This window comes from Prionailurus bengalensis, chromosome X (genome assembly GCF_016509475.1).
Source record: "Prionailurus bengalensis isolate Pbe53 chromosome X, Fcat_Pben_1.1_paternal_pri, whole genome shotgun sequence".
Classification (NCBI taxonomy): domain Eukaryota; kingdom Metazoa; phylum Chordata; class Mammalia; order Carnivora; family Felidae; genus Prionailurus; species Prionailurus bengalensis.
The window spans coordinates 86,067,594-86,093,895 of NC_057361.1; the positions used below are offsets into that span (position 1 = coordinate 86,067,594).

General features: G+C 40.0%; 1 protein-coding gene across 1 annotated transcript in view; it reads left to right on the forward strand.

Annotated features, from left to right (window-relative positions):
* Positions 1-26,302, forward strand: part of IL1RAPL2 (interleukin 1 receptor accessory protein like 2) — a 317,570-nt gene that overhangs the window by 69,429 nt on the left and 221,839 nt on the right. Inside the window, exon 5 of the mRNA XM_043570008.1 lies at positions 18,965-19,118. Within this exon, the coding sequence (XP_043425943.1) occupies positions 18,965-19,118 (154 nt within the window). The remainder of the gene's footprint in view (positions 1-18,964; positions 19,119-26,302) is intronic.

The window sequence follows — 26,302 nt, forward strand, 5'->3', positions numbered from 1 at the left end:
GTATAATTTCAATTCTTGTAAACTTATGAAGGGCTGTTTTGTGACCCAGTATATGATCTATCTTGGAGAATGTTCCATGTGCATTCGAGTAGAAAATATATTCTGTTGCTTTGGGATGCAGAGTTCTAAATATATCTGTCAAGTCCATCTGATCCAATGTCTCATTCAGGGCCCTTGTTTCTTTTTTGACCGTGTGTCTAGATGATCTATCCATGTCTGTAAGTAGAGTGTTAAAGTCCCCTGCAATTACCACATTCTTATCAATAAGGTTGCTTATGTTTATGAGTAATTGTTTTATATATTTGGGGGCTTCCGTATTCAGCGCATAGACATTTATAACTGTTAGCTCTTCCTGATGGATAGACCCTGTAATTATTATATAATGCCCTTTTTCATCTCTTGTTACAGCCTTTAATTTAAAGTCTAGTTGGGGCGCCTGGGTGGCGCAGTCAGTTAAGCGTCCGACTTCAGCCAGGTCAAGATCTCGCGGTCCGTGAGTTCGAGCCCCGCGTCAGTCTCTGGGCTGATGGCTCAGAGCCTGGAACCTGTTTCTGATTCTGTGTCTCCCTCTCTCTCTGCCCCTCCCCTGTTCATGCTCTGTCTCTCTCTGTCCCAAAAATAAATAAACGTTGAAAAAAAAAATTTAAAGTCTAGTTTGTCTGATATAAGTATGGCTACTCCAGCTTTCTTTTGGCTTCCAGTCACATGATAAATAGTTCTCCATCCCCTCACTCTCAATCTAAAGGTGTCCTCAGGTCTAAAATGGGTCTCTTGTAGACAGCAAAGAGATGGGTTTTGTTTTTTTATCCATTCTGATACCCTATGTCTTTTGGTTGTGGCATTTAGTCCAGTTACATTCAGTGTTAGTATAGCAAATTACGGGTTTAGGGTCATTGTGATGTCTGTATGTTTTATGCTTATAGCGATGTCTTTGGTACTTTGTCTCACAGGATTCCCCTTAGGATCTATTGTAGGGCTGGTTTAGTGGTGACAAATTCCTTCAGTTTTTGTTTGTTTGGGAAGACCTTTATCTCTCCTTCTATTCTAAATGACAGACTTGCTGGATAAAGGATTCTCGGCTGCATACTTTTCCTGTTTAGCACACTGAAAATATCGTGCCAATCCTTTCTGCCTGCCAAGTTTCAAAAGAGAGATCAGTCACAAGTCTTATAGGTCTCCCTTTATATGTGAGGGTACGTTTATCCCTTGCTGCTTTCAGAATTTTCTCTTTATCCTTGTATTTTGCCAGTTTCACTATGATATGTCGTGCAGAAGATCGATTCAAGGTATGTCTGAAGGGAGTTCTCTGTGCCTCTTGGATTTCAACGCCTTTTTCCTTCCCCAGTTCAGGGAAGTTCTCAGCTATTATTTCTTCAAGTACCCCTTCAGCACCTTTCCCTCTCTCTTCCTCCTCTGGGATACCAATTATGCTTATATTATTTCTTTTTAGTGTATCACTTAGTTCTCTAATTTTCCCCTCATACTCCTGGATTTTTTTTATCTTTTTCTCAGCTTCCTCTTTTTCCATAATTTTATCTTCTTTTTTTTTTTTTTTTTTTTTTTTTTTTAAATTTTTTTTTCAACGTTTATTTATTTTTGGGACAGACAGAGACAGAGCATGAACGGGGGAGGGGCAGAGAGAGAGGGAGACACAGAATCGGAAACAGGCTCCAGGCTCTGAGCCATCAGCCCAGAGCCCGACGCGGGGCTCGAACTCCCGGACCGCGAGATCGTGACCTGGCTGAAGTCGGACGCTTAACCGACTGCGCCACTCAGGCGCCCCTCCATAATTTTATCTTCTAGTTCACCTATTCTCTCCTCTGCCTCTTCAATCCGAGCCGTGGACATTTCCATTTTACTTTGCATATCGTTTAAAGTGTTTTTCAGCTCCTCGTGACTGTTCCTTAGTCCCTTGATATCTGTAGCAAGAGATTCTCTGCTGTCATCTATACTGTTTTCAAGCCCAGCGATTAATTTTATGACTATTATTCTAAATTCACTTTCTGTTATATTATTTAAATCCTTTTTGATCAGTTCATTAGCTCTTGTTATTTCCTGGAGATTCTTTTGAGGGGAATTCTTCCGTTTGGTCATTTTGGATAGTCCCTGGAGTGGTGTGCTACTGCGGGGCACTTCCACTGTGCTGTGGTGTATAACTGGAGTTGGTGGGCGGGGCCGCAGTCAGACCTGATGTCTGCCCCCAGCCTACCGCTGGGGCCACAGTCAGACTGGTGTGTGCCTTCTCTTCCCCTGTCCTAGGGGTGGGATTCACTGTGGGGTGGCGTGACCCATCTGGGCTACTTGCTCACTGCCAGGCTTGTGGTGCTGGGGATCTGGCGTAGTAGCTGGGGTCGGTAGGCAAGGTGCACGGAGGCAGGAGGGGCAGGCTTAGCTCTCTTCTCCTTAGGTGATCCACTTCAGGAGGGGCCCTGTGGCAGCGGGAGGGAGTCAGACCCGCTGCCGGAGGGGTGGCTCCACAGAAGCACAGCGTTGGGTGTTTGTGCAGAGCAAGCAAGTTCCCTGGCAGGAACTGGTTCCCTTTGGGATTTTGGCTGTGTGATGGGCGAGGGAGATGGCACTGGCGAGTGCCTTTGTTCCCCGCCAAACTGAGCTCTGTCGTCCTGGGGCTCAGCAACTCTCCCTCCCTTTGTCCTCCAGCCTTCCCGCTTTCTGAGCAGAGCTGTTAACTTATGACCTCCCAGATGCTAAGTCCTGCTTGCTGTCGGAACACACTCTGACCGGCCCCTCTGCTTTTGCCAGCCAGACTCGGGGGATCTGCTTGGCTGGCGGGCGGCCCCTCAGCCCGGGCTCCCTCCCGCCAGTCCGTGGAGCGCGCACCTCCTCGCCGCCCTTCCTACCCTCTTCCGTGGGCCTCTCGTCTGTGCTTGGCTCTGGGGACTCTGTTCTGCTACTCCTCTGGCGGTTTTCTGGGTTATTTAGGCAGGTGTAGGTGGAATCTAAGTGATCAGCAGGACGAGCAGTGAGCCCAGCATCCTCCTATGCTGCCATCTTCCCTTGACCCATTCATTCTTTTTTTTTTTTTTTTTTTTTTTTTTTGCATTTGAATATATTTATTTTTTTTAACGTTTATTTATTTTTTTTTCTGAAATTTATTGACAAATTGGTTTCCATACAACACCCAGTGCTCATCCCAAAAGGTGCCCTCCTCAATACCCATCACCCACCCTCTCCTCCCTCCCACCCCCCATCAACCCTCAGTTTGTTCTCAGTTTTTAACAGTCTCTTATGCTTTGGCTCTCTCCCATTCTAACCTCTTTTTTTTTTTTTTCCTTCCCCTCCCCCATGGGTTCCTGTTAAGTTTCTCAGGATCCACATAAGAGTGAGACCATATGGTATCTGTCTTTCTCTGTATGGCTTATTTCACTTAGCATCACACTCTCCAGTTCCATCCACGTTGCTACAAAAGGCCATATTTCATTTTTTCTCATTGCCATGTAATATTCCATTGTGTATATAAACCACAATTTCTTTATCCATTCATCAGTTGATGGACATTTAGGCTCTTTCCATAATTTGGCTATTGTTGAGAGTGCTGCTATGAACATTGGGGTACAAGTGGCCCTATGCATCAGTGCTCCTGTATCCCTTGGATAAATTCCTAGCAGTGCTATTGCTGGGTCATAGGGTAGGTCTATTTTTAATTTTCTGAGGAACCTCCACACTGCTTTCCAGAGCGGCTGCACCAATTTGCATTCCCACCAACAGTGCAATGGGGTTCCCGTTTCTCCACATCCTCTCCAGCATCTATAGTCTCCTGATTTGTTCATTTTGGCCACTCTGACTGGCGTGAGGTGATACCTGAGTGTGGTTTTGATTTGTATTTCCCTGATAAGGAGCGACGCTGAACATCTTTTCATGTGCCTGTTGGCCATCCGGATGTCTTCTTTAGAGAAGTGTCTATTCATGTTTTCTGCCCATTTCTTCACTGGGTTATTTGTTTTTCGGGTGTGGAGTTTGGTGAGCTCTTTATAGATTTTGGATACTAGCCCTTTGTCCGATATGTCATTTGCGAATATCTTTTCCCATTCCGTTGGTTGCCTTTTAGTTTTGTTGGTTGTTTCCTTTGCTGTGCAGAAGCTTTTGATCTTCATAAGGTCCCAGTAATTCACTTTTGCTTTTAATTCCCTTGCCTTTGGGGATGTGTCGAGTAAGAGATTGCTACGGCTGAGGTCAGAGAGGTCTTTTCCTGCTTTCTCCTCTAAGGTTTTGATGGTTTCCTGTCTCACATTTAGGTCCTTTATCCATTTTGAGTTTATTTTTGTGAATGGTGTGAGAAAGTGGTCTAGTTTCAACCTTCTGCATGTTGCTGTCCAGTTCTCCCAGCACCATTTGTTAAAGAGGCTGTCTTTTTTCCATTGGATGTTCTTTCCTGCTTTGTCAAAGATGAGTTGGCCATACGTTTGTGGGTCTAGTTCTGGGGTTTCTATTCTATTCCATTGGTCTATGTGTCTGTTTTGGTGCCAATACCATGCTGTCTTGATGATGACAGCTTTGTAGTAGAGGCTAAAGTCTGGGATTGTGATGCCTCCTGCTTTGGTCTTCTTCTTCAAAATTCCTTTGGCTATTCGGGGCCTTTTGTGGTTCCATATGAATTTTAGGATTGCTTGTTCTAGTTTCGAGAAGAATGCTGGTGCAATTTTGATTGGGATTGCATTGAATGTGTAGATAGCTTTGGGTAGTATTGACATTTTGACAATATTTATTTTTCCAATCCATGAGCAGGGAATGTCTTTCCATTTCTTTAAATCTTCTTCAATTTCCTTCAGAAGCTTTCTATAGTTTTCAGCATACAGATCCTTTACATCTTTGGTTAGATTTATTCCTAGGTATTTTATGCTTCTTGGTGCAATTGTGAATGGGATCAGTTTCTTTATTTGTCTTTCTGTTGCTTCATTGTTAGTGTATAAGAATGCAACTGATTTCTGTACATTGATTTTGTATCCTGCAACTTTGCTGAATTCCTGTATCAGTTCTAGCAGACTTTTGGTGGAGTCTATCGGATTTTCCATGTATAATATCATGTCATCTGCAAAAAGCGAAAGCTTGACTTCATCTTTGCCAATTTTGATGCCTTTGATTTCCTTTTGTTGTCTGATTGCTGATGCTAGAACTTCCAGCACTATGTTAAACAGCAGCGGTGAGAGTGGGCATCCTTGTCGTGTTCCTGATCTCAGGGAAAAAGCTTTCAGTTTTTCCCCGTTGAGGATGATGTTAGCTGTGGGCTTTTCATAAATGGCTTTTATGATCTTTAAGTATGTTCCTTCTATCCCGACTTTCTCAAGGGTTTTTATTAAGAAAGGGTGCTGGATTTTGTCGAAGGCCTTTTCTGCATCGATTGACAGGATCATATGGTTCTTCTCTCTTTTTTTGTTAATGTGATGTATCACGTTGATTGATTTGCGAATGTTGAACCAGCCCTGCATCCCAGGAATGAATCCCACTTGATCATGGTGAATAATTCTTTTTATATGCCATTGAATTCGATTTGCTAGTATCTTATTGAGAATTTTTGCATCCATATTCATCAGGGATATTGGCCTGTAGTTCTCTTTTTTTACTGGGTCTCTGTCTGGTTTAGGAATCAAAGTAATACTGGCTTCATAGAATGAGTCTGGAAGTTTTCCTTCCCTTTCTATTTCTTGGAATAGCTTGAGAAGGATAGGTATTATCTCTGCTTTAAACGTCTGGTAGAACTCCCCTGGGAAGCCATCTGGTCCTGGACTCTTATTTGTTGGGAGATTTTTGATAACCGATTCAATTTCTTCGCTGGTTATGGGTCTGTTCAAGCTTTCTATTTCCTCCTGATTGAGTTTTGGAAGTGTGTGGGTGTTCAGGAATTCGTCCATTTCTTCCAGGTTGTCCAATTTGTTGGCATATAAGTTTTCATAGTATTCCCTGATAATTGTTTGTATCTCTGAGGGATTGGTTGTAATAATTCCATTTTCATTCATGATTTTATCTATTTGGGTCATCTCCCTTTTCTTTTTGAGAAGCCTGGCTAGAGGTTTGTCAATTTTGTTTATTTTTTCAAAAAACCAACTCTTGGTTTCGTTGATCTGCTCTACAGTTTTTTTAGTTTCTATATTGTTTATTTCTGCTCTGATCTTTATTATTTCTCTTCTTCTGCTGGGCTTAGGCTGCCTTTGCTGTTCTGCTTCTAGTTCCTTTAGGTGTGCTGTTAGATTTTGTATTTGGGATTTTTCTTGTTTCTTGAGATAGGCCTGGATTGCAATGTATTTTCCTCTCAGGACTGCCTTTGCTGCGTCCCAAAGCGTTTGGATTGTTGTATTTTCATTTTCGTTTGTTTCCATATATTTTTTAATTTCTTCTCTAATTGCCTGGTTGACCCACTCATTCGTTAGTAGGGTGTTCTTTAACCTCCATGCTTTTGGAGGTTTTCCAGACTTTTTTCTGTGGTTGATTTCAAGCTTCATAGCATTGTGGTCTGAAAGTATGCATGGTATAATTTCAATTCTTGTAAACTTATGAAGGGCTGTTTTGTGACCCAGTATATGATCTATCTTGGAGAATGTTCCATGTGCACTCGAGAAGAAAGTATATTCTGTTGCTTTGGGATGCAGAGTTCTAAATATATCTGTCAAGTCCATCTCATCCAATGTCTCATTCAGGGCCCTTGTTTCTTTATTGACCGTGTGTCTAGATGATCTATCCATTTCTGTAAGTGGTGTATTAAAGTCCCCTGCAATTACCACATTCTTATCAATAAGGTTGCTTATGTTTATGAGTAATTGTTTTATATATTTGGGGGCTCCGGTATTCGGTGCATAGACATTGATAATTGTTAGCTCTTCCTGATGGATAGACCCTGTAACTATTATATAATGTCCTTCTTCATCTCTTGTTACAGCCTTTAATTTAAAGTCTAGTTTGTCTGATATAAGTATGGCTACTCCAGCTTTCTTTTGGCTTCCAGTCGCATGATAAATAGTTCTCCATCCCCTCACTCTCAATCTAAAGGTGTCCTCAGGTCTAAAATGAGTCTCTTGTAGACAGCAAATAGATGGGTCTTGTTTTTTTATCCATTCTGATACCCTATGTCTTTTGGTTGGCGCATTTAATCCATTTACATTCAGTGTTATTATAGAAAGATACGGGTTTAGAGTCATTGTGATGTCTGTATGTTTTATGCTTGTAGTGATGTCTCTGGGACTTTGTCTCACAGGGTCCCCCTTAGGATCTCTTGTAGGGCTGGTTTAGTGGTGACAAATTCCTTCAGTTTTTGTTTGTTTGGGAAGACCTTTATCTCTCCTTCTATTCTAAATGACAGACTTGCTGGATAAAGGATTCTCGGCTGCATATTTTTTCTGTCTAGCACCCTGAAAATCTCGTGCCAATTCTTTCTGGCCTGCCAAGTTTCAAAAGAGAGATCAGTCACGAGTCTTATAGGTCTCCCTTTATATGTGAGGGCACGTTTACCCCTTGCTGCTTTCAGAATTTTCTCTTTATCCTTGTATTTTGCCAGTTTCACTATGATATGTCGTGCAGAAGATCGATTCAAGTTACGTCTGAAGGGAGTTCTCTGTGCCTCTTGGATTTCAATGCCTTTTTCCTTCCCCAGTTCAGGGAAGTTCTCAGCTATGATTTCTTCAAGTACCCCTTCAGCACCTTTCCCTCTCTCTTCCTCCTCTGGGATACCAATTATGCTTATATTATTTCTTTTTAGTGTATCACTTAGTTCTCTAATTTTCCCCTCATACTCCTGGATTTTTTTATCTCTCTTTTTCTCAGCTTCCTCTTTTTCCATAACTTTATCTTCTAGTTCACCTATTCTCTCCTCTGCCTCTTCAAGCCGAGCTGTGGTGGTTTCCATTTTGTTATGCATTTCGTTTAAAGCGTTTTTCAGCTCCTCGTGACTGTTCCTTAGTCCCTTGATCTCTGTAGCAAGAGATTCTCTGCTGTCCTGTATACTGTTTTCAAGCCCAGCGATTAATTTTATGACTATTATTCTAAATTCACTTTCTGTTATATTATTTAAATCCTTTTTGATCAGCTCATTAGCTGTTGTTATTTCCTGGAGATTCTTCTGAGGGGAGTTCTTCCGCTTGGTCATTTTGGATAGTCCCTGGCGTGGTGAGGACCTGCAGGGCACTTCCCCTGTGCTGTGGTGTATACCTGGAGTTGGTGGGCGGGGCCGCAGTCAGACCTGATGTCTGCCCCCAGCCCACCGCTGGGGCCACAGTCAGACTGGTGTGGGCCTTCTCTTCCCCTCTCCTAGGGGCGGGATTCACTGTGGGGTGGTGTGGCTCGTCTGGGCTACTTGCACCCTGCCAGGCTTGTGATGCTGGGGATCTGGCGTATTAGCTGGGGTGGGTAGGCAAGGTGCACGGGGGCAGGAGGGGCAGGCTTAGATCGCTTCTCCTTAGGTGATCCACTTCAGGAGGGGCCCTGTGGCAGCGGGAGGGAGTCAGATCCGCTGCCGGAGGTTTGGCTCCGCAGAAGCGCAGAGTTGGGTGTTTGCGAGGAGCGAGCAAGTTCCCTGGCAGGAACCGGTTCCCTTTGGGATTTCGGCTGGGGGATGGGCGGGGGAGATGGCGCTGGCGAGCGCCTTTGTTCCCCACCAAACTGAGCTCTGTTGTCAGGGGGCTCAGCAGCTCTCCCTCCCTTTGTCCTCCAGCCTTCCCGCTTTCCGAGCAGAGCTGTTAATTTCTGACCTCCCAGACGCTAAGTCGCGCTTGCTGTCGGAACACAGTCCGCCCGGCCCCTCCGCTTTTGCAAGCCCGACTCGGGGGCTCTGCTTGGCCGGCGAGCCGCCCCTCCGCCCCGGCTCCCTCCCGCCAGTCCGTGGAGCGCGCACCGCCTCGCCGCCCTTCCTACCCTCTTCCGTGGGCCTCTCGTCTGCGTTTGGCTCCGGCGACTCTGTTCTGCTAATCCTCTGGCGGTTTTCTGGGTTATTTAGGCAGGTGTAGATGGAATCTAAGTGATCAGCAGGACGTGCGGTGAGCCCAGCGTCCTCCTAAGCCGCCATCTTGCCGCCCCCATTCATTCTTTAGTAGGGTGTTTAGTAGGGAGTATGGTCGCCTCCATTTTATTTTGCACCTCATTGATACTATTTTTTAGCTCCTCATGACTATTTCTTAGTCCTTTGATCTCTGTAGCAATAGATTCTCTGCTATCCTCTATGCTTTTTTCAAGCCCAGTGATTAATTTTATGACTACTATTCTACATTCTTGTTCCATTATATTGCTTAAATCGTTTTTGATCAATTTGTTACCTGTTGGTACTTCCTGGAGTTTCTTTTGAGGAGAATTCTTCCATTTAGTCATTTTGGCTAGTCCCTGTGGTAGCTCCAAACTGCAGGGCACTTCCCCCGTGCTGTCAGGAGAAACTTGTGATGGTGGGTGGGGCAGCAGTCACACCAAATGTCTGCCCCCAGCCCACTGCTGGGGACACAGTGAGACTGGCATATACATTATCTTCCCCTCTCCCAAGAGCAGGACTCACTGTGTAGTGGTGTGGCCCCTGTCTGGGCTACTTGCATACTGCCAGGCTTGTGGTGCTGCTTTGATGGGAACTGGCCAAGGGCATATCAGATGGGGTGAATCTGCAAGTTGTACAGTGGTGGGAGGGGCAGGGTTAGCTAGCTTTGCCCTTGGTGGTCCCTTGCGGGAGGGGCCCTCCACCCCAGGAGGGAGACATGTCCGTTGGAGGGATGGATCCACAGAAGCACAGCGTTGGGTGTTTGCGTGATGTAAGCAAGTTTGGCAATGGGAACTGGTTCCCTTTGGAATTTCGGCTTGGGGATGGGAGAGGCAAATGGCACTTGCCAGCACCTTTGTTCCCCCACCGAGCTGAGCTCTGTCTTCCGGGGCTCAGCAACCCTCCCTCCCAGCATCCTCTTGCCTTCCTTGCTCTCCAAGAGCAGGGCTGTTGACCTTTAACATTCCAGATATTAAGTCCCGCTGGCTGTCAGAACTCATAGAATCTGGCCACTCCGCCTTGCAAGCCATATTTCGGGGGCTCTGCCTTGCCCGGTGGGCTGCCCCTGCACTGCCCGACTCTCTCCTGCCAGTCCATGTAGCATTCACCGCCTGTCTGCCCTTCCTAGCCTCTTCCGTGGGCCTCTTGTCTACGCTTGGCTCCGGAGAGTCTGTTCTGTTTTTCTTCTGGTGGTTTTCTGGGTTATTTAGGCCAATGTGGATAGAATCTAAGTTATCAGCAGGACAAGGTGAGCCCAGCGTTCTCCTATGCCGCCATCTTCCAATACACTAACACTCAGATGTTCTTTTTTTTTTTTAATTCTTCTTTCGTTTTGCTCATCAGTTTGGGAAGTTATTATTGACATACCTTCAAACTCACTGATTTTTTTTTCCTTTCACCATGCCCAGTTTATTAAAATGCCTACCAAATGCATTCTTTATGTCTGTTATAGTGTTTTTATCTCTAGTAGACACTTTTCCAAAGAAGATATCCAGATGGCCAACAGACATGACAAGATGCTCAATATCACTCATCAGCAGGGAAATACAAATGAAAACCACACTGAGATACCACCTCATACCAGAGTAGCTAAAATTAACAACTCAGAAGACAACAGATGCTGACAAGGATATGAAGAAATGGGAACCCTCTTGCACTGTTGGTGGGAATGCAAACTGGTGCAGCCACTTTGGAAAACAGTGTGGAGTTTCCTGAAAGAAAAACAAAACAAAACTAAAAATAGTACTTTCCTATGACCCAGCAATAGCAATACTAGGAATTTATCCAAAGGATACAGCAGTGCTGATTCATAGCGGCACATGTACCCCAATATTTATAGCAGCGCTTTCAACAATAGTCAAATTATGGAAAGAGCCTAAACATCCATCAAGTGATGAATGGATAAAGAAGATGTGGTTTGTATACACAATGGAACACTACTTCACAATGAGAAAAAAATGAAATCCTGCCATTTGTAGCAACTTGGATGGAATTGAAGGGTATTTTGCTAAGTGAAATAATTCAGTCAGAGAAAGACAGATACAATATGTTTTCACTCATATCTGGATCTTGAGAAACTTAATAGTTAATATGGGGTAAGGGAAGGGGAAAAGAAATAGTTACAATCAGAGAGGGAGGGAGGCAAACCATATGAGACTCTTAAGTACAGAGAACAAACTTAGGGTTGATGGGGAAGGAGGGGGGAAATGGGTGATGGGCATTGAGGAGGGCACTTGTTGGGATGAGCACTAGGTGTTGTATGTAAGTGATGAACCATGAGAATCTACCCCCAAAACCAAGAGCACACCATATACACTGTATGTTACCCAACTTGACAATAAATTGTAGTAAAAAATTACTATAAAAAAGCCTATCAAAGACATTCTTTATGTCTGCTACAGTGTTTTTGTCTCTAGTATTTCTCTTTTTATTATTTTTAAAGAGTTTACATCTCTCTTCTGTTCTTACATGTTGTCCACTGTTACCATTAGGACCATTAACATATTAATCATACTTATTTTAAATTCTCAGACAGGTAATTCCAATTTTTCTGCTATACCCCAGTCTGGTTCTAATGCTTGTTCTTTCTTTTCAAATCGTGCCGTTTTTGTTGTCATTGTCGTTGTTGTTGTTGTTGTTGCTGTTTTTGTCTTTTAGTACACCATGTAAATTTCTGTTGAAAGCCAAGCATTATGTACTTGGTAAAAGGAACTGAATTAACAGGCCTTTAATGTGAGGTTTTTACATTTATCTAGCCAGGAGTTAGGCTGTATTGACTCCTTGCTCTAGTTGTAGGTATAGAGGCTAAAATTCCCTCTGGTGTCCTTGTTTTTCATTCCCCTATTATCTCTGGGTTTTCCTAAAGACTTCATCTTAAGTAAGGACTGAATCGTGCAGTTATTTTAGCTGTAATATCCTTATGTTATACAGGAACCCTGTTGATATGATAGTAAGGTGTAGGGTAAGGGAAAACATTCTGTAATCTTATGGTTAGATTTCCATGTTTTAGTGAACTCTGGCCCTGGGCTGTGGCCATCACAAGTGCTTTTCAGCTTCTCTCCATTAGATGAGACAGGAATTATAGAGGGAGCTGGAGCTAGCTATTTTCCTTCAAAAGCTAAAGGGGGCTGACACTGGGTATTTCCCTTTTCCCATATTCTTTGAGGACAGGCCATTGTCAAGGAGAACAGAGCTCTTTGGGTATATTTCAAAATGGTTACCTTTTTCTTCCTATACCAAAAGCATAAGGGGATTTTTTTCTCTGGTTTCCATGCTAATAACCTGGTGGGGTTCCTGGAGGCAAACCTTTCAAAAGTGGCCCACAAGACTGGGACACCAACGGTTTTTTTTTTTTTTTTGTATCAAACCAGTTCACAGTCTTCAGAAATTAGTCAATTACCCTTTAACTGTTCCTACTAGTTTCTGGCTCCTGTGTCTGCTTCAGTTCCCAGTAAGCTGTGATTCTTTGTACTCACCTGTCTCTCCAGTTTCTAGGGCAGTGATTTTCACTGTCACCTCAATTGTCTGATGGATATAAGAAGGGTAGTTGACTTCCAGTTTGTTCAGCTTTTTTTCTTGTTGTGTGGATGGTAATGAAACTTTCCAAGCCTTTGCATGTTGAATCAGAAACTGGAAGTCAGCCCCTGAATTGGAATTATAACTTTGAATTGTCTTTTGAATTGTCTCCAGATCTCCATAGAAATGTGAATCACATTAACTCCTGACAGTCATTAACATTTCATAATAGGAGTGTATGTAATCTGAAGGCAGAGTTATGAAGGTAGTAATAATAATAGAATAATAGTTAATATTTATAGTTTTTTATCATGTTATGCTCTATAATACAGAGCATTTATATGCATCACCTCATTTATTCCTCATAATCACCCATATTGGTAAATATTATTATCACCACTTTTTAAAAGTTTATTTATTTATTTTGAGAGAGAGAAAAAAAAGAGTGAGCAGGAGAGGGGAGAGAGGGAATCCCAAGCGGGCTCTGTGCTATAAGCGCAGAGCCCTATGAGGGGCTTGAACTCATAAACCATGAGATTATGACCTGAGCTGAAATCAAGAGTTGGATGCTTAAATGACTAGTCACCCCCTATCACCAATTTTTTAATAGGTGAAAAAATTAAGGCTAAGGTCAATTAAGTAGCATGCTCAAGAGAATACAACTTGGGATTCTAAACCAAGTATTTGAGTCTAGACCTTATACTTTAATCACTGTGGGGTACTGCCTTCTACATTAAGAATATGAAGAGAGAAAGTTGGAGAAATGGAGCTAGGAAGGGGAAAGACTTTCTGAAGTTTGTTATCCTATGAATTTGGAGTAGAGTTAGGACTGAAAAGGGCAAAGTTGATACCTAATTCACAATTGTGCTCCTATGTCTTCCATCTTTAATTTGAAGAAAGATCACGTTCCCTATAGATTTTTAGGCAACTGCCTAGATGCTGTATGAAATAGTCCAGTCTCCAGGGGAAAGGGGAGAAATTGGGTCTGAGGGGATGAGTATTAGGTGCCCTTGAGGACAGAGGTTATATGATTGGTCTGTGGTTGCACAACTACTTTGTGTCTGAACTTCAGAATCAGAATAAATATTTAAATTAATCTTCCTAGTGTTCTTGCCATGAGAAATGAGTTCTGTGCTCTGAATATAATTGAAATGTCCATGGCCAACAAATCAAACTGATTCAAAAATACCTGTGGGTATGATGATGATATCTCAGAAATGTACTGTGAATATATTGGTGAATATTTCAGTGTGGAAATTGTTTTTTTTTTTTAATTTTATTTTTTTAAATTTACATCCAGTTTAATTAGCATATAGTGAAACAATGATTTCAGGAGTAGATTCCTTAATGCCCCTTACCCATTTAGCCCATCCCCCTCCCACAACCCGTCTAGTAACCCTCTGTTTGTTCTCCATATTTAAGAGTCTTATCTGGGGCGCCTGGTGGCTCAGTCGGTTGAGCGTCCGACTTCAGCTCAGGTCATGATCTCACCGTCCGTGAGTTTGAGCCCCGCGTCTGGCTCTTGCTGACAGCTCGGAGCCTGGAGCCTGCTTTGGATTCTGTGTCTCCCTCTCTCTCTCTACCCTCCTCTGCTCATGCTCTGTCTCTCTCTCAAAAATAAATAAACATTAAAAAAAAGTCTTATGTTTTGTCCCCCTCCCTGCTTTTATATTCTTTTTTCTTCCCATCCCTTGTGTTAATTTGTTCTGTGTCTTAAAGTCCTCATATGAGTGAAATCATATGATATTTATCTTTCTCTGACTAATTTCACTTAGCATATTACCCTCTAGTTCCATCCACCCCTCAAGTTCCATCTTTCAAATGGCAATATTTCATTCGTTTTGATTGCCGAGTAGTACTCCATTATATATATATATATACCACATCTTCTTTCCATTCATCCATGAATAGACATTTCGGCTCTTTCCATACTTTGACTGTTGTTGATAGTGCTGCTATAAACATTGGGGTGCATGTGCCCCTTCAAAACAGCATACCTGTATCCCTTGGATAAATACCTAGTAGTGCAATTTCTGGGTCGTAGGGTACTTGTATTTTTAACTTTTTGAGAAACTTCCATACTGTTTTCCAGAGTGGCTGCACCAGTTTGCATTCTCACCAGCAGTACAAAAGAAATCCTCTTTCTCCACATCCTCGCCAACATCTGTTGTTACCTGAGTTGTTAGCAATTCTGACAGGTGTGAGGTGTTACCTCATTGTGGTTTTGACTTGAATTTCCCTGATGATGAGTGATGAGAACAAATAATCCTAAAATTTGTATGGAACCAGAAAAGACCCCGAATAGCCAAAGCAATCTTGAAAAAGAAAACCAAATCAGGAGGCATCACAATCCCAGACTTCAAGCTGTACTACAAAGCTATAATCATCAAAACAGTATGGTACTGGCACAAAAACAGACACTCAGATCAATGGAATAGAATAGAAAGCCCAGAAATGGACCCACAAACGTATGGCCAACTAATCTTTGACAAAGCAGGAAAGAATACCCAGTGGAATAAAGACAGTCCCTTCAGCAAGTGGTGTTGGGAAAACTGGACAGTGACATGCAGAAGAATGAACCTGGTCCACTTTCTTACACTATACACAAAAATAAACTCAAAATGGATGAAACACCTAAATGTAATACAGGAAGCCATCAAAATCCTCAAGGAGAAAGCAGGCAAAAACCTCTTTGATCTTGACCACAGCAACTTCTTACTCAACAGGTCTCCAGAGGCAAGGGAAACAAAAGCAAAAATGAACTATTGGGACCTCATCAAAATAAAATGCTTCTGTACAGCAAAGGAAACAATCAGCAAAACTAAAAGGCAACCGACGGAATGGGAGAAGATATTTGCAAACGACATATCAGATAAAGGGTTAGTATCCAAAATCTATAAAGAACTTATCCAACTCAACACCCAAAAACCAAATAATCCAGTGAAGAAATGGGCAAAAGACATGACTTTTTCAAAGAAGACATCCAGATGGCCAACCAACACAGGGTGGAAATTCTAAGATCCAGATAAGGCTGGCAGCAAGTTACTTCAAGAAGCTTGGTCAACAGATGTTTCTGGTGAACATCCTGGGCTCCCAACCTAGAAGATGCTGGCAAGTGGCATCTGCCACTCAGGAAGGGTGGGAGGGAGGGAAGGAAGCTGGGCTGTAAGGGCTGACATTATTTTGACTGAACAAGGAGGTCCTACAACAAACTGCTCTATGAGGGATCAGCCAGGCCAAAAACTGGAGCTATTTGTTGAACTTGGGTACTTCTAGCAAGTCTATCCCTCAGCAAAACCTTTGACTCGATGAGTTTATTTTAATAGTGTCAGGGGCATTAAATAATAGAGGAATTACACACTGAGAACAGTATTAGGGGCCTGCTCATATTTGAGGCTTTGGTGGTTTTTCCTTGCCTCAGGTAAACAACCATCTTGAGACTTGACTTACATGCTTCAAATTTCTTTGCTTAAGAGACTGTCAAAATTAAGCAGGTTTGGAACAATGAGGTATGGCAATGGTACCTGTTCACTAGGAAAGAGGTCATGGGAAGATTGGGCACAGGAGAGAAACAATGACAGTAGTAAGCCTAGCAGCCAGCAGTTTGAGGGAGAAATACTGCAAATAATGGAGTAAAAAGCATAAAATACTTATGAGGTTTGATGTAGGTACCCAGATATCTGCAGAATAGCCAATGAGGTAACTTTATAAAGGATGGGTTTGTGGGGGCAATGGTCTTCTATAAGCCTCTTCTGAACAAAATATAGTTTCTGTACCCACCTTCTGGGATTAATTTTGGAGTGGTCTCTTAGGAGCTATACATTTTCAGTGGGTTAAAGTATTGTGTTCCTGGAGATAGTTAACCAATTGGTGAGGATTTGTTTTCATCTGATTAGTAAGTTAGCACCAGTTTTCACCAAGGAGAGCTGGAGGTTTGGAGGAGACATAATCCAGGATTGTGAAAGTTTAGGGATGGAATGTATTCTCTGTGCTGGATTACCATCATATAGTGCTGCCCAGCAAGAGTGTAATGAATAAACTCTGCAAGCTTCTGGGCTCTGGCTTCTCACATGGTAGTATATTATCCTCATATGCAGAGTAAGAAACTGATACCTGAAGAAGTTAAACAAATTTTCCCGAGACCACAGAACTTGGGTGAAACCCAGATATTGACCTAGAGCTGTTTTGCTCTGACAGCAGTTTGCCTTTTCATCTATACTACATTGGCTCCAGAAGGGTGGAGATTACCTGATGATAATATTTTCCTATGCCACAGTTTAAAAGAAAAACTCAAAAAGCTATAATGGGTACAAGTAATATTTTATAAGGCTAGATGGTAACTTGGAAAGCACTTGGGGCTATCTCAATCTAGCCCAAAGAACGTGTAGAGATTTCAGGCTGTTCTTCATTGGGCTTATTTTCTAACTTCTATACACTCTTTACATTGTACTTCCTGGGGGAAAAATCAAAGCAGTGTGCACAGAAATTGAAAATGGTTAGAGCTAATTGCATATGGACTTTCCCTAAGAATGACATTAGAAAACGTCATTTGTCTTTGAATACAAGTGTGTGGGCTCATTTGCCCACCCCCACCACTGCTATGTGAAAGTGAAAAGCAGCTCAGTTTTCATTTTCCTTTCCTCTCAAAATGCCCAAAGGGACCATATTTTTGTTTAATAACCTTCAGAATGATTCTTTAGAAATCTGAGGCTATCAGAGTTCGAAACAATGCGAAAATAATTGTGGATTATTATTGTATGACGATAGTGGCAGCTGGACTATTTTTTTTTTCTTTCTGTTCAGACTATCTTCTTCATTTTCCCAGAAACCTTATATCCCCAGGTTTAACTCAGAAGCAAATCTCATATAGGTGATAAACCTCACCAGACATGGTGTGTAATATAATTTCAGACAGACCTTTAACTGTTCTTTGGAAAGACCCTAGGGAGTGAAACAGCCTTATATCTAGATGCCCTAGATAGTATTACTTTTATTTACTCTCTGACAATGTGTGTGGGTAGTTGTATTGGACATAAAGCAAGCATATCTCTTAAATATTATACCTGTGAACTTAAGTGCCAGTTTTTGTGTTTTGTTGTCAAAACTCCTGCTATCATAAAAAATTGTTACAGTAAGAAACTAATAAATGGGTGCTCCTTCTCTCAAAGCATTTTACACACACACACACACACACACACACACACACGTGCATCCATGCAGAGCTGGAGATTGAGAGTCTGCACTGATTCTACCTTCACGTGAATGTTTAGGATGTATGTATGGAGGGCAGGAATGGGGGGTGAAGTGGAGGCGGGGTAGAAGAGATGTTGTATATACCATGGTGGGAAAAGTGGAAAGTTCTCTTAACAATTATTTATATAATTTGCCTCACAATCATTTCTTCATTGCCGTAGCTGACAGATTCAGAGTTTAGATGATAAAATATTTTTGCCTTGGTTACTTAGCATAGCTGAATAATCACGGCTATCCCTTAGACCTCCTTTTGATGTTTGTGCAGCTTTTGGCCACTACTTTCGTTGGACATTTGAGATGGGTAGTAGACAAACTGGAAAAATATCTACAAAGTAGTCTGACAAATTTCCCAAAAGGCAACGCCACTTGCCTGAATATTCTTACCTACTTGGTTCATGTTATGTTTTTGTCATTCTCTGGAAAAGTTTTAAACACTTCTTTTGAGAGAAGTCCAATCCCAGTAGCAAGACTCCCTCACATTCTCATTAGGAGTATAGAAAAATTGTCTTCCAAACCCAAATCTTATTCTCTGGTGATATAGCACTGAACTGAGAAAGTAAGTGGAAAATTTCTCCATTACTAGGGCAAATGTATGCTAATTTTACCTAGCTGAATTTCTAGAGTACTGCTTAAGCCTAATTTTCTTGAACCCTTCCCCTATCCCATCCACCTAATGGATCTCTTGACTATGGGGAGAGACACTCTGGAATATTAGCGTTTGTTTTTAACTATAAGAAGTAATTAATAAAACCATTGTAGACTACATTGCCAGTATAAAAGCCTGTTATGAATGTTTAACAATGCCTAAGACTCCCTTGTATTATACTATGTTGCTAAATGAACACTATTCTCTTTGGACACTTAGGAAATGTCTCTGTCAAATAGGAAAAAAAAATACCAGGGCTTTATAGTGATATTTACCTACTTTTAAGGTTCTGCTATACGTCTTTTGTATTGGGGGAGCTTGTATACTTTCCTATTTTGGCAGAATATCTCCAAAGAATTTCTACACTTGGGATCAGGCCTTCAAAGTAGCTCTTAGGCTGATAGTTGTGAAATTTAAACTGGACACATTAAGAGACATTCATATTTTTTTTCTGGTCATTGACTTAACTCTAGTTATATATTTTGAAAACTAAGGAGAAGAGCACAAACAAGTGAAAGTACTAACTTGCCAGTACTAGGACTTGATGAGAATTTTAATTTTTTGCTTACTTGCAAATATTTTCTCTGCAGGAATGCAAGCCAAAAATGTGGAGAAGCATAATAATACAGAAAGGAAATGCTCTTCTAATCCAAGAAGTTCAAGAAGAAGATGGAGGAAATTACACTTGTGAACTTAAGTATGAAGGAAAACTTGTGAGACGAACAACTGAATTGAAAGTTACAGGTAAGAATTGCTTCTACCAAACTGTGGCAAATGAACTTTTAAATATAATTTGGTATGGGAAGAAAGAGTTTCCAAAACAAAGAGTGAACTTGAGGCAAATTTACAACTGGATGCAAATCAAATAGTTGGAAAGCTCTCTATTAGTAAATTGTACTGGGAAAGAATACATGGAATCTGGACAATTGATTTAGGGAACATGGGCCCAGTTGCTGCATATCTGTTATCTGCCTTTATGAAAGGTTATTAGCTCTTCAAGATATCATTAGCTGTTACTAAGCATCTCAGAAAAATATACTGGAACCACTTTAGAATGTTGACTTAACCCATATTTGGAATCTCCTTGTAGGTAATGCCTGCCTCAGAATGATATTCTATTGGCCTTTTGGAATGACGTCTTCTTGGACTGCATCCAAAATATCATATACAAAATTACTCATAAATGACTGATGTTGTTATATGGTTCTACTTATTCTTAAATGGAGCAACTTCAAACAAATAGTGTGTGTGTGTGTGTGTGTGTGTGTGTGTGTATTTTAAATCTGAAGTACAAGTAAAGTATAAGCTAGTAATTCTACTCATACTAAAAGAGAGAAACTCAGGATATTCTTATGTGGTGGAGAATGTTACAAAGTAATTTTTAGAGACATATGACAGAACTTAATACCATAAAAGTTATCCCTCATGATGTTTGTGATGGACCTTAAGAAACTTCATTACAGAAGTCTACCTGCTATTGTTCCTGAACAAACCTTGCCTAATTTTCTTCTTTTTATATATGTTTTAGATTTATGTGGTGTGTGTGTGTTTGTGTGTGTGTTTAAGTGTTCACACACACATTTGTATTGAGGATAAAATCTCAACCATAGTAAAATTTGACATAATCCGGACAATTGTAACATTGATTACATTAATTCACTTATGACTGATGCATACACAGGGCTTCCACTGACCACTTGTACATGTGTCCCCAGCTCTACCTTTTAAACAGCTTTTACTACTATAGTTAATGCCAAAATAATCCAAATAATTGTCCTTGCACAAACATGCTCTAAAGTCACTGAACACTTTCTTTTGGTAAAAACTCTGTACAATGTGCCTAAACCTACAGGTTGTGACTACTAACCATTATGCTACAGTGAAAAGTCATCATGTAGGGAGGTAAGTGGTCCTACCCTGTCTCACTTCAAAATCCCCCTTTGTTGTGCTGCCCAAATCTAAATAAATGCTTTTATTTATAGATAATTGCTTTTACTAAGAGATAATATTTACCTGTAGAAATGTATTTTGAGGGGCACCTGGGTTAGTCAGTCAGTTAAACATCTGACTTTGGCTAAGGTCATGATCTAATGGTTTGTGGGCTTGAACTCCACATCAGGCTCTGTGCTGACAGCTCAGAGCCTGGAGCCTGCTTCGACTTCTGTATTTCCTTCTCTCTCTGCCCTTCCCCCACTCACACTCTGTCTCTGTCTCTCTCGCTTCCTCTAAAAAATAAATAAATATTTAAAAATTTTAAAAAAGAAATGTATTTTGAAAACTTATTTTACACAGCAATTTTGTATCAATTGAAAGTAACCTTTTATCAATAAAACACTATTGTTTGGCTATTAAAAAACACTTGTGACTGATGCACTTGTGCATTACCTGTTTAACTATCTAATGTTGACATCAACTAGTTCATTGATTATACTCTCACTAATGTTAGGAATACAGATTTCCTTCTATATTATTTTTGTTTATGTTTAACTGACCTTTTTGGGGTAATGTTAAAATCAGTCTACAAAGTAGTGACACTTGGTGAGTAGGTTTATTGCTGTAACTCATATTTTATTCAGTTTTTGATCCCTAGGAGTCAGCAGTTTGTTTTGTATTTTTCAAAATTCTGAATGTTAACACAAGGAATACAAAATATCTTACTAGAAACTAATATTGACATTTTAACAATATTTATTCTTCTAATCCATGAGCATGGAATGTTTTTCCATTTCTTTGTATCTTCTTCAATTTCCTTCATAAGCTTTCTATAGTTTTCAGCATACATATCTTTCACATCTTTGGTTAGGTTTATTCCTAGGTATTTTATGGTTCTTGGTGCAATTGTGAATGGGATCAGTTCCTTTATTTGTCTTTCTGTTGCTTCATTATTAGGGAGGGAACCAAACCATAAGAAACTCTTAAAAACTGAGAATAAACTGAGGGTTGATGGGGGGTTGGGAGGGAGGGGAAAGTGGGTGATGGACATTGAGGAGGGCACCTGTTGGGATGAGCACTGGGTGTTGTTATATGGAAACCAATTTGATAATAAATTTCATATTTAAAAATAAATAAATAAAACAGAAAAAAAAGAAACTAACATATATATGGGGTGCCTGGGTGGCTCAGTTGATTGAGCATCCGACTTCGGCTTAGGTCATGAACTCATGGCTTGTGAGTTCCAGCCCTGCGTCTGGCTCTGTGCTGACAGCTCAGAGCCTGAAGCCTCTTCAGATTCTGTGTCTCCCTCTCTCTCTTTTCCTCCCCTTCTCGTACTCTCTGTCCCTCCCTCAAAAATAATAAATCAACATTAAAAAAATAAAAGCTTAAGAAGAAGGAAACTAACATGTATGTTTTAGTTCATGCTCTATCCTAATACATGACAGTTCTACTTAGTCTGAATTTGTAGAGTAACTTCTGTGGAGGTTTGAATTATTCTTTTGATTAGAAATGTACATCCTTTCCTCTATGAGCTTTCAAAATAACTACCATATTGGGCCAATTCCAGGTAGCAAAGATATGCTTTTGGTTGATTTCTGATTTCCTCAATGTGAACTAGACTTCCTGTCTCATCCAAGCAGAAGAGTCAATCAGGCAGTTTTACATCATTAGTAAGTGAGCTGGCTATGCTCAGATCCTTGCCACGTCATCACTTTGACCAGTCACACAATTATTATCAGGTGTTTGCAAAGCACTTCCATTGGGAGTTATTTACTAAAATTTGCAGCCTTATAGCATTTAGCTTGGATTTTAAGTTGGGCCAGAATAAAGTTAACAATAAACCTTTTATGCTCCCATCTAATGGGTTATGGTGACAACACATTTGCTTTTTTAGTTTCTTTTTTTTGATTCTGGAAAAGCAGAGCTAGAGCTCTTCTTTTGTGTATTTTGCAAAGCATTTATTCACTTGACCTGAACTTTTAGTATAATTGAACTATGTATTTAAAATTTCACCTCAATTCTACCTCCCAGAGGTTTTCAAACTTTAATGTGCATCAAAATTATGTGGAAGAACCCAGATAGGATGAAAATGAGTCTCCTTAAATACTGGTTGCATCTCTCTCCTTCAGATTCTAATTCACAACATCTCTAAAATTGGAAACTTGCCTTGTCCAGGTAATTCTGTTGCATGCCTTCCAAGGATTATGCTTTGAGAAACACTAGCTGAGAGAATAATGCTAAAGAAGTCAGTCACAGGTTTGCTTTTCTTGTGAACATGTTAGTGCTCTCTCTCTCTCTCTCTCTCTCTCTCTCTCTCTCACACACACACACACACACACCAAACTCATTTTCATAGGCCCCAAGTTGTTTTACCTAAGTTCCTAAGAGCTGTCATGAAAATATAAGTCCTTCACCTGCACCCCAGTGTTTATCGCAGTGCTATCAACAATAGCCAAAGTATGGAAAGAGCCCAAATGTCCACCGACGGATGAATGGATAGAGAAGATGTGGTATATATATACAATGGAGTATTCCTTGGCAATCAAAGAGAATGAAATCTTGCCATTTGCAACTATGTGGATGGAACTAGAGGGTATTATGCTAAGCGAAATTAGAGGAAGTCCAATATCATATGACTTACATCATATGAGGCCCTTAAGACACAGAACAGATGAACATAAGGGAAGGGTAGCAATAATAATATAAAAACAAGGAGGGGGACAAAACATAAGAGACTCTTAAACATGGAGAACAAACAGGGTTACTGGAGGGGTTGTGGGAGGGTAGATGGGCTAAATAGGTAAGGGGCATTAAGGAATCTACTCCTGAAATCATTGTTGTACTATATGCTAACTAATTTGGATGTAAATTAAATATATATATATAAGTCCTTGGTCATCAAGGGAAATCTGTCAAGGGAGTGCAAGGATAAAGCAGTCTCAGCCACTGAAATAGTAATTTTTTTCATTTACCATTTAAGTAAAAAATGCACTGAGTATCACATGCTGGAGAAAAAAAATAATTCAAAATTATCCTTGGGTCAGTGGTCATCATTCATATACAAAGATACCAAGTTTATGTATTGATTCATACAATTCAAGTGTTATGCCTGATATAGAAACAAAATGGCTTCTTGGTATGGAAGTTCAAGACATTGCTCTGTGAAGATTTATTTTTATTTGAAGTTTTATGTAAGTTATACTGTGCTTTGTATGTTTGTTATTACAAAGCAATTAAACAGGTTGCCCTCTCATAATTCAAAATATAAGGCTGATAACCCTCAGTTTGTTCTCCATATTTATGAGTCTCTTCTGTTTTCCCCCTCCCTTATGGGAAGAGTTGTGGGAGGGGGGGATAGACTAAATGGGTAAGAGGCACTAAAAAATCTACTGCTGAAATCATTGTTTCACTATATGCTAACTAATTTTGGATGTAAATTTAAAAAATTAAAAAGTAAAACAAGTCAAAATACAAGGTTGGGATTATTTTAAAAGTAACCCACTCATACTTGTTTTTAGTTTAGCAATATGCAGGCGTGGAATAAGACTTTCAATATAAAATCAATAGGATTGGCTAATTACAAAATCATGTAGATAGAGGTTCTTTAAAATTATATATTGCAAGTATGGAGATATTTAAAAGGTTATTAAAAATTTAAGAGGTTATTTTCTGACTGTTCTTTTTAAATTTATAAATCTGCAAAATATCTCGTCAGTAAAGCAAGTGTTTTTTTTTAAGTGTATAGGTGCTACTTGCTTTAAATAGATCAGTTATAAAAAGATTCAGATATTCAAAACTGATGAATTAGAAAGTAATCATTGGTTTTATGAAATTATTTTTTCCATATAAAAGAATTTGTCATAGGATTTCTTTAAATAGCCAGATTTCCTACTGCATTAAAATAGGATTTGATTTAAATGCAACTTTTCTGGAACACTTTTAATATATAAATTATTGCAGACTTGTGGGATGTTATTGTAGACATTTCTGTTTATTCCTTCAGAGGATGTAGATCAGTAAGAAGGGGTTTAATAACAAATAGACATGTTACATTAGTGCGTTTAGGTCATTTGTCAAAGATGACAACAGCTAACAGTTTTATTTCCTACAGCATATTTTAGGTGGCTGTTTGTTATTTTAAAGATATTTTCCCTTTATTCTCACATTGAATTTTGTGAAGACGGCTAGTTGAAGTGTTAAGAATAGAACGGAAAGTTGATTATATAATAGTGAGAATGTAGAATGGGTGATAATGGAAGGAGAAGAGGAGTGGGAGAGGGTGGGAGAGATCATGTAATAGGGTCTGCTGGGATTAGAGGAGAATGTCTGCCTTGAGAAGGTCAAAGGCAGACATAAATTACTGGGGATTCCCAAAATGAACACAAGCAGAAAGCCAGCTCTAATTAACTGTACTTGGAAGATAACTCACCATTAACCTAGCAAATCATTCACAACTGCATGATTTTATTTGGCTTTTTAGAAATGCACATAGGCTATTTAGGAAAAAAAAAAAACTAACCTGTTCTTTGGTGAATATGCAAATAATACCCATCCTCCTGATAATTGTAGACAGCTTTAGAGTTCCAGATTTGGGTTTCTTCACATGTTAGGATAATCTTTTAATCCATTTGTGTCTAACTGCCATGGGTAGAAAGAGAGGTTTATTGTATGGATATTTTCAAAGATTCACTCATAGGTTACTAATTAAGCAATAGTAGCAACACAATCTGGACACACAAAGCTTGGCGAAATTGCAGAGTGGAAATTGGGATCAGTTTTTGGTGAAGATGTTCAAATGAATGGCTTCAGTAAGTGCTTTTAATTTCACTTTGCCAAGTTATAGGTAACTGTAGTGCATTGTTGTAGGTGTCATTTAGACTGCATAGCTTATTATAATGACCTTCCTCTGGTGTGTAGAATGGCTGCTATTTACACAGGAAGGAATTTCACATCAGGTTTGAAATCAGGCTTTTTTGGTGCTGGCTCTTTGTTTCTTTATTCCTCTGCTGTTAATGCTGAGGCATTGGGATGAAAGTGGGTTTAGGGAAAATAGTGGAACATAGAGCTATGGTGGAGAGTTGGAGGAATAAACAGAATGGAGAATAAACAGGAGAAGTGATTTTAAGCCAAGAAATATGTAATAATCATAATAGGGACACACAGAGAGCTAATGTCTATTGAGAGCTCACTTTGTGGCAGATGTTTTGCTTAGTGTTTTTCATTCATTTACTCATTTAATTCTCACAACAATGACATGAGTGTGGAAACTATTATTGTTTCCATTTTATTGAGGAAAAACCTTAGGCGAAGAGATATGGCTTAGGTCACATATTTTGTAATTGGCAGAGCACGGGTATGAATCTAGGTCTTCCTGATTCTCACATAAACTTTTAACCACCACCAAGCACAAACCATATAATTTCATTCACAAAATATATATTATATACATTTAAAAATGTCAAAATATTGATCATAATGTCCATTATTCCACTATAATGTCCTTTCTGAACATTAACTATTTGGTCTTCATTAATTTCCTATTGGATTTTAGATACCACCAAAAAGGATACACATGACATTTTGGAGCTCTCAGTGAACACCTTAGATGAGATCAGTAGAAATGGGACACAGAATTAAATCTGAGCTTAGGATAGTGCCAAGAGAGAAACAAGAAAAAGTGTGGTGACAGGAAGGCAAGAATGTACACACGATGGAATTTGCCAAAATTCATATTTTGGCAACAAATGGCCCTATTAATATGGAAATCCATACTGAGAAAAAATGGATTCCCATGAGGTTCATTGCAGTTGTCATAATAATTTCAAGCTAGAGGAAGTGAAGCAATGAAGAACATCCTGGTTAAACAATGTTTATTCAGCTGGTAAAGAGCAGTCAACACATAAATTGATGCCTACTCTGTGCAACAAGAATCATAGGATTCAAGTTTCTTAATGTGGCTCTGAAAGCAGATGGCTAGAGACAGAATTATCTTC